Here is an 8,923-nt window from a genome sequence, read left to right as displayed (position 1 = left end):
CCTCATTACCGGTAGTTTCGCCCACTCATGCTCCAGTTCTCTCAGACGTCTTGAGTTGCTGTTTTCTGGTCACCCACTTCTTGTCACTTCAGAACAGTCTGGTGTTTTGCTGATTTCCTCAAAGAAAAATGTGTTTTTGTTACCATCGTTTGAGCCTGTGGACTCAAGTACTGAACTCCTAATCACTAGTTACACAGTCGATGACTCAGACACTTTCTTAATGACTCAATGGATTGATTATTGTGTTTGTCCATCAGAAATCATGGCCTCCAACTAAACAGAAACCTTTACAATATGACTTTCCTGAGTTTCTAATAATCTATTATATGTCAATGCTGTATGAAATCTTTTATCTGCATTCATTTATATCAAAGAAGTTCTTATTCACCAGAAGCTTCACTTTTTTGTCTAACCGACTCAGCATTTGTGTATTTAACTAATGAACCTTGAACAATAGGACTACCAATACAAGCCGTCTCCCTGATCTCAACGAATTACATGGGCATTGGTTCTTATTGTCTGACCAGTGTGTGACCCAACAGCAGTGAATGTGGTTTTACTTGTCTGTGTACTGAAAAGAAGCTCAGTACTGCTTATTCAGTCACATTCAAAGAAATGAGCTCATAACTCACAGGTTACTGAATGAGCTTTCAAACTTCACTTTGAGTACTACAGCAAACCTCCAATGTCTACAGAAGAACAGTGAGCAAACTATTCCCATTGACATTAAAAATGCTCTAGTGACACCAAGTGGTCAGTCTGTCTTAAATCAGGCTATACTCTGTCAAGTCACCTTTATAACCAATGCTTCACATTTTCATCCTGGTTTGATGGTATTATAGTCTGATGAAGTACATGTTGCAGATAAACTTAGGGCAGTGGTTCCCAAACTTTTTAGAGTGGAGTACCCCCTGAGGCATTAGACCCTCTTCCACTTAGACCGCACCTTTTCCATTAAGGAACAATATTTGCCCCCAAAATTGACTTTCCAGTGCATTTTTTATCTTTATAAATACCTTTACAATATTAATAATGTTTTAAATTTAAAAAAAGTTCAATAGAGAAATATGCAATGATAAAACTTGAAAAGTGAGTCTTTTAAATACTAAAACCGCCAGTAGATGGCGGTAAGTCACTGTCTTAATGCATGAGTCATCGAGTCGTTCGTTCAACGTATGTATTTGTGTATTCATGCATTTATGGCATTGTGCCTGTTAGAAAATATATGGTCGGTTTTAATGTTATTTTAAGGTGGGGAAGAATTAAGTGAACGGCGACATTCGACATTTTGTTCGCGTACCCCCTCTGTCACCTCACGTACCCCAGTTTGGGAACCGCTGACTTAGGGTATGTTTACACGACAACTATGTACTAAAAACAGAAAAGTTTTTCCTTCACTTTTTTTCATGCAGATGACAATGTTGTCAAAATGATCCCCGTTCACACGGATCCACGAAAAATGACTAAAAACGCTGTATTCTGCTGTCAGGCCAGTAGTTGGCGATGTCACTTTGTAAAGAAACACTTCGTGCCTTTAGACCGAACACGCATGACGTCACCATTTTCACAAATTCGCGTTTTTGTAGTTTACAAGGAGATGATAACGGTATAGTTTTCAAAAACTTGCACTTTGAAACCCATTTTCAGGCCACCAAAACGCCAAATGAAAAAGTTTTTTGCTTTTAGGGTATGATTACACGACAACGATGTACTAAAAATGGAAAAATTTTTCCTTTGCATTTTTTTTGTGTACAGATGACGTTGTCAAAACGAAATGAAAACAACTAAAAACACTGTATTATGCTGCCAGACCATTAGTTAGAGATATCACTATGTAAACAAACAACAAACAAACAACTAAAGACATTGTTAAAACAGTCGACGTGACTGCAGTGGTTCAACCTTAATGTTATGAAGCGACAAGAATACTATTTGTGCCCAAAAACAAAAATAACGACTTTATTCAACAGTATCTGCTGTTCTGTGTCATTTTCATACGTTGTTTATGTCCAGCGCTTCTACGTCAGAACGCCAACTTATTACTGACCGGCTCCTGCGTCGTGCTGCTCATGTGATAAGCTTTGGTCAATACTGAGCCGGCATTCGGACGTAAACACGGAAGCCTTCACCGTGCTTACTGCGTAAGGATAATGACAGAGAAGAGATGAGATTGTTAAATAAATTCGTTATTTTTGTTTTGGCGCACAAAAAGTATTCTCGTCGCTTCATAAAATTAAGGTTGAACCACTGCAGTCACATAGACTGTTTAAACGATGTCTTTACTACTTCTCTGGACCTTGAAAGTGGTGGTTATATTGGTGTCTATGGACCAGTCATAAACCTCTTGAATTTCATCAAAAATATCTTAATTTGTGTTCCGAAGATGAACGAAGGTCTTACAGGTGTGGAATGACATGAGGGTGAGTAATGAATTTTCATTTTTGGGTGAACCCTTTAACTAGAGCATGTAATTAAACAACTCCTGAAATCCCCTATTGCATTAAAGAACCACCAGATTTTAAAGAATTCTAGATCATACAGTTTATTCATACAGAATTAAGTTAGCAACACATTTTTAAATCATGAAGAATGTGACATATCGTACAATAACAGGTGGTCACGTGACATTTTGACAGGGTTCGGTAATCAGTCTCTGTCTATGTCCCTGGGACATAGGCTGGAAGATGAACACGGCGTCCGAAGACACTGCAAAAGCCGGTGGACCATCCAACAGGGTCACATCAGGAAATGGGATGATGGTAGAATGAACGCTGCATCAAAGCCATGATTATTCATCCTTTACTTCATAATTGTGTTTGATGTGTTTCCAGAGTTTCTGCAAAAAACACCCACAGAATTAGATCACACAGGGTGAGCAGAACACATTACAGATACATAATTTAAACTAAAAAATAATTATATTATAAATTTATAATGAGATTGTACAGACACTATAGATGTAGCTGTGGCATTAGTGTTGCCCTTAAATTGTTTATATAAGATTTGATTATTATAAGGACAAAATTATAAAACTGAAATGTTTTTAGCTTAAGTTAAGTCTTATAGTTTCATCCCACTGAATATGTAGTTGAGGTTAGCCAGCAGGCTAATCAAGGTCAGTCTGCCGGTGGGTCATTAAGATTTCAAATAAATTCTATCGAAAAATTACTTACCCCCCGATTTATGTTATCAAATATCGCATCTCCAGCCTGATCAAACACCCTCTCGAAGACAACAGCTCCCACCATGATGGTTATGGCGAAAGTTGACGTTCTTCTGAAGAGCAGATTGTAGACACTTCTTGCGAGCGCCATGATCGTCAATGGAGTCTTCCGGAAGAGGGGGCGGGACGATGAGCTGTCTATCAAATCCGTTAACCAATGAGTCAATAAAGTAAATACATTTTAAATGTATTAATTTATTTATTTTTATTGATTTTATTGTTCTTTTTACTTTAACATAGACATATTTGAACACGTACAATTATTTCTGAGATATACATCCAACACACTGAATTTTTTTTTAACAGAAATCTAACATAAATCAGCAATAAATTAACATAATCCCAGTATTTACTATTTACTTCTACATTTGAGAGTGATAATATCGTAATTTAATCAATTATAGTCATTAAGCGCCCTCTTTAAGAGGGGAATTGAAGATTCCACCCCCCCTCGCGCACCAGTTTAGTTTCTTCCATAACCCGGTAGACTTTCCCACGTGACCGCTCCAACTTCCTTTCTTGTGGCAGCCATCGAGAAAAATGGTGAGGATTTTACAGAAACCGAACAATCTAAATCAATCTAGTCGATTATACATGCTAAACGGCCCTGAAAACACGTTTTAAATACACATTGAGTTGTACGCTAGAGTTTGAGCACAGTATTTGAAGTGATGATCTTGAAATAAAGTGTATATTGACTGATGAAACGAGACATTGGTTTGCTGCCTGGATTTGACTGAAGTCCAGCAGTGGTTTGTGTCGTGTAGCCTGTTAGCGTAGCCTACGATTTAACAGCTTTAAACTGCAATTATAGGTACTCAGAAGTAATATTTTTGGATCTGCTTTTTGATTATTGTATATTTCAACAGTCAACGGCCATCGGACACAAATGACAGATCGTTATAACCGGTTTGCTTAGACGATATTTGCTAAATTCAGTGTGAGCCGACATGTGTTTCCAAAGCATCAACATCAGAAACCCATGATATTTGTAGGAAATTGATCCTGAAGAAAACCAAACCTAAATAATTATGTATTTATATGCTTTTGATATTTGTACACAATTCCACGAGTCTGTATATTAGGTACTTTATTATTACATATTGGTTTGAAGTGATTCTAATGAATGTTGTTTTTGTAGGCAAAGATCAAGGCCAGAGACCTGCGCGGAAAGAAAAAGGAGGAGCTGCTGAAACAGCTGGATGATCTGAAGGTGGAACTTTCCCAGCTCCGCGTTGCCAAGGTTACTGGTGGAGCTGCCTCCAAACTCTCTAAGATGTGAGTGCTTTGTTGGAGTCAGTTGTGTTAGTCTGTTTAGCAGAGTTCACCATGCTTTTGCCCTGAATGTGCTGTATAGGAAGAACCATTGTTTTGGGGCCCCTCCTGCGTTTCAGTGCCAGCTTTAGTGTAATGGGAATGTGGGTGAATTTTGGCGCTTTAAGCTGAGCTCACACTAGAGTTTTTAAATCCTACCCGAATATGAAATCTGGTTGCAGCACACACAAGGAGAATCTTCACAGATTTTTTTCTCACAAATCTCAAACATGCACACACTACAAGATTTGAAATTTGTAGCGCAGCACACACTGCAGGATATTAAGATTATCATACCCAGAAGAGCACCTCACATGATTTCATTGGGATGCACATTCGTCGCTGACATAAACATACGTTTACATTTGCTAGCAGCTTTCTACACTCACCTGGTATGTTCAAAACCATAGCGATTTCTCCTCAGCTTTTCTCTTTGTCCGTACGGTTGTGTCATATTATTGAAGATGCGTTATTCAAGGAGTTGTTGCAACACTTCAACGCACCGTTCCGCCATCTCCCCTGTCCAACGGACCCATACAGCAGCTGTTTTCGCGGTGGCAATTTCAAAAGCGCTCATTCACTTCTCATTGGCTGTTAATAATGAACTGACGTAATCTTCCTGATTTAAAATCCTAAATATCAAACATGTTTGATATGATCGGGGCGGCCCCGATTTGTGTGAGCAGATCGAGAGGTGCAAGATTCAATCTGTGAACGCCTCGCATTACCAGATAATCTGCGCCGAAGCGGCCTAAAACTCCTGTAGTGTGAGCCATGCATCAGTGTGTTTTAATCCAAGAACCAGAACTTTAAAGGGTTAGTTCACCCAAAAATGAAAATTCCGTCTTTAATTACTCGCCCTCATGTCGTTCCACACCAGTAAGACCTTTGTGCAGCTTCGGAATACACATCATGATATTTTTGATGAAATTCGTCCATAGACAGCAACATAACCACCACTTTCTAGGTCCAGAAAGGTACTAAAGACATTGTTAAAGTCGACGTGACTGCAGTGGTTCAACCTTAATGTGATGAAGCGACGAGAATACTTTTCGTGCGCAAAAACAAAGAACAACTCTATTCAACAATTTTTCCTCTTTCCCGTCAGTCTGTTATGCAGTTGGCGTAGTGAACACATTGCAGAGCCTTCCTGTTTACGTCCGAGCACTGACTCATTGTTGGCTGGCTCCTGCATCACGTGAACACAGCCTCGGCCAATACTGAGCCCACGTTTGGACGTAAACAAGTTTTTGCGCACACAGTATTCTTTTTGCTTCATAACATTACGGTTAAACCACTGCAGTCACGTTTGACTGTCTTTAGTACCTTTCTGGACCTTAAAAGTGGGGTTAAATTGCTGTCTATGGAGGAGTCATTTACCTCTTGGATTTCATCAAAAATATCTTAATATGTGTTCTGAAGATGAACGAAGGTCTTATGGGTGTGGAACGACATGAGGGTGAGTAATTAATGACAGAATTGTCATTTTTGGGTGAACTAACTTTTTAAAGGTTTGTGTGTATTATATTAATGTGAATGTAAAGCTTTATTCTAATATTTACTTTCTCTTTCCAGCCGCGTTGTCCGCAAGTCCATCGCTAGAGTCCTCACAGTTATCAACCAGACACAGAAGGAGAATTTGAGGAAGTTTTACAAGGTGAGTTTAATGCCACTGAAACATACATTCATGCACACTTGTGCAAAGATACTGTTTCACTACTGGAAATGCCTTAATCATTTTTAGATGGTCTGGTTCAAAGAAAATCTGGTTATATTGCAGGTCCAAATATGATCTGGACACCAACATTTAAAGGGTTTGTTCACCCAAAAATGAAAATTGTCACTTATTACTCACCCTCATGTCGTTCCACACCCGTAAGACCGCAATTTTGCGTCCGTAAAATCCGTATTTTTAATAAAATCTGATGGCTCGGTGAGGCTTCCATCGCCAGTAATAACACTCCCTTTTTCAGTGCCCAGAAAGCTACTAAAACACATTTAAAACCGTTCATGTGACTGCAGTGGTTCAACTTTAATGTTATGAAGCGACAAGAATACTTTTTGTGCGCCAAAAAAAACAAAATGGCGTTTTTTTTTATTTTTTTTTTTTTATTCCACAATATCTAGTGATGGGCGATTTCAAAACACTGCTTCGTGAAGCTTCGAAGTTTTACAAATCTTTTGTTTCGTACCAGTGGTTCAGAGTGCCAAAATCACATGATTTCAGTAAACAAGGCTTCGTTGTGTCGTGTTTTGAAACTTCAATAGTTCACGTGACTTTGGCAGTTTGATACACGCTCTGACCCACTGATTCGAAACAAAAGATTTGTGAAGCTTCATGAAGCAGTGTTTTGAAATCGCCCATCCCTGAATATTGTGGAATAAAGTCGTTTTGTTATTTTTGGTGCACAAAGTATTCTCATTGCTTTATAATAAAGTTGAACCACTGTAGTCACATGAACTGCTTTAAATGTTTTTAGTAGCTTTCTGGGCACTGAAAAATGGAGTTATTGCTGGCTATGCAGGCCTCACTGAGTCGTCAGATTTTATCAAAAATATCTTAATTTGTGTTCCGAAGATGAACGAAGGTCTTACGGGTGTGGAACGACATGAGGGCGAGTAATTAATGACAATTTTCGTTTTTGGGTGAACTAACCCTTTAAGTTTTTTTTTTTTTTTTTTTTTCCCTGGCACAGATACATGATGGAAAGTTTGAAGTTGTGCTGTTTATTTAGTTCTTCCTAGCAAGTGTGATGGCCATCAGAGTCATGTTGCAATCATTGTATTCAGATTAAATGCATTATTAGAAGCAAACGCACAACTACACAGCACGTCCGTTTAGACTCCAGCAAGAACGATCACCCAGCACTCCTCCTGCACAAGTGGAGATAGTGTGAATACTCTCTTGCTAAAGAAAAACGACTGTTCATAGCAGAGTCTTTAAATGACGCTCATCTGCTGCGAGTAGCCGACAGAACGTTTTTATGCCATCTGATGGACTTCAGCTGTAGTCCAGTTCTGAAGGAGAATTTAGTGGAGAACAGTTACTTTGTGTCTTCAAAATGGGTGTTAATACTATGATTTAGTGTTTATAATTTAACATGGCAACTGTACTTGGTCTTTTAGGGCATTTACACGACATTTTCAACTAAAAACGGAAGGCTTTTATGCGTTCTGGCCATTCATTTAGTCAATGTTTTAGGGAGCTGAATATGCAAACTTTTGAGTGGGTTTTAGAGTGCAAGTTTTTTTTAAAAAAACTATACCATTATCTTTGTGTAAATTACAAAACACAAATTTGTGAAAACTGTCATGCACATGCTTGTGTTTAGTCTATAGGCACGTAGTGTTTGTTTACATAGTGATATCGCCAACTACTGGCCTGGCATGAGTAGATTTTAATTTTAATTTTTTTTTTTTTTTTTTTTTTTTTTTTTTTTTTTTCTGTTTGACACCGATTCCATTTCTGAATGGACCCTTCTCACTCTAGTTTTTAATTGGAAGTTGTCAGTTTGTTAAACTTCTATTGAATAAAGACCTCAACAAATGTAATGCTACCATTTGCTCCAGTAGTAAACATAATAGTGTTTCTATGACTTTCCAAAAGAGGAAGGAAAAAAAAAAAAAATAGAGATTGTTGTTCAGAAGGGAGAAAGATCTCAAATTCACCATTCCCTCATCTGTTGAATTAGAAACTGTCTGAGCAGCATTAACCAGTTTTTCTGAAGTTTAGTGCCAAGGTAGTATAATGCAAAGTATAGTGTTATAAATGTACATTATTTAAAATAGAAACGTTGCTATATTTATAATGTTAATAACTGTGAATTGTCATCGCAGTCTTTGAAAACAGTCCATTTTCTTTAATGGATTGTTTTACAGCTTTCATAAGGAAAAAGTGTTGGCAAATGTAGACTGAATCAGCTGCTTCCTGAACTGTCTGTCCAATATGTTCTAACAGCCCTACTTTTCATTTTCAGGGTAAGAAGTACAAGCCTTTGGACCTGAGGCCCAGGAAGACCCGCGCCATCCGTCGTCAGCTGACAAAACACGAGCAGAACCTGATGACCAAGAAGATGCAGAGGAAGTCTCGCCTCTACTCCATTCGCAAATTCGCCATCAAGGCTTAAGAGGCTGTACTGTTGTTTTTCACAAAGAAAATAAACACCCCACCCTGGAATAAAGATGCCTTCTGAGTCTGTGTCTCTCTGAAGCAGCTATGGGAGTTCTTGAGAAATAAGAAGTGACCTCATGTGAATGCTAGTCTTATCTATCTAGATCAGTGTTTTTCAGCCAGTGAGTCAAAAGACTGTTTTGAGTGGGTAGTGGAGGGTGTAGTCAAATGACAAATGTTGTTCTATATATATTTAATGTTTTGAAAGATGTGCA

General features: G+C 38.3%; 2 protein-coding genes across 3 annotated transcripts in view; one reads left to right on the top strand and one right to left on the bottom strand.

Moving 5' to 3' along the window:
• The window catches only part of rpl35 (ribosomal protein L35), a 518,047-nt gene extending 509,329 nt beyond the window's left edge, over nt 1-8,718 (top strand). The window contains exons 1-4 of one of the 2 annotated variants that reach the window (XM_051877896.1): nt 3,630-3,766; nt 4,365-4,501; nt 6,113-6,194; nt 8,515-8,718. In XM_051877896.1, coding sequence (XP_051733856.1) covers nt 3,764-3,766; nt 4,365-4,501; nt 6,113-6,194; nt 8,515-8,664 — 372 coding nt within the window. In that variant the 5' untranslated portion in view covers nt 3,630-3,763 and the 3' untranslated portion in view covers nt 8,665-8,718. Of the gene's footprint in view, nt 1-3,629; nt 3,767-4,364; nt 4,502-6,112; nt 6,195-8,514 lie in introns of those variants that run through there. The other variant, XM_051877897.1, reaches the window with a different exon arrangement.
• On the bottom strand, nt 2,527-3,362 carry LOC127503779 (cytochrome b-c1 complex subunit 9). Its single transcript, XM_051877907.1, has 2 exons — nt 3,174-3,362; nt 2,527-2,836 (listed from the first exon to the last, which is right to left on the bottom strand). The coding sequence occupies exons 1-2, from the start codon at nt 3,312-3,314 to the stop codon at nt 2,789-2,791; spliced, it is 189 nt and encodes a 62-aa protein (XP_051733867.1). The 5' UTR covers nt 3,315-3,362; the 3' UTR covers nt 2,527-2,788.
• Nucleotides 8,719-8,923: the final 205 nt, after the last annotated feature.

Source organism: Ctenopharyngodon idella, chromosome 21 (assembly GCF_019924925.1).
Source record: "Ctenopharyngodon idella isolate HZGC_01 chromosome 21, HZGC01, whole genome shotgun sequence".
Taxonomy (NCBI): Eukaryota; Metazoa; Chordata; class Actinopteri; order Cypriniformes; family Xenocyprididae; genus Ctenopharyngodon; species Ctenopharyngodon idella.
This window is presented reverse-complemented; position numbering and strand designations above follow the sequence as displayed.

Bases quoted from the DNA above. Each gene is read 5' to 3' on its own strand.
- LOC127503779 (XM_051877907.1), bottom strand. From the start codon at position 3,314: ATGGCGCTCGCAAGAAGTGTCTACAATCTGCTCTTCAGAAGAACGTCA. The intron at 2,837-3,173 runs GTAAGTAATTTT...TGTTTTTTGCAG, and splicing joins TTGATAACATAAATCGGGGG to AAACTCTGGAAACACATCAA.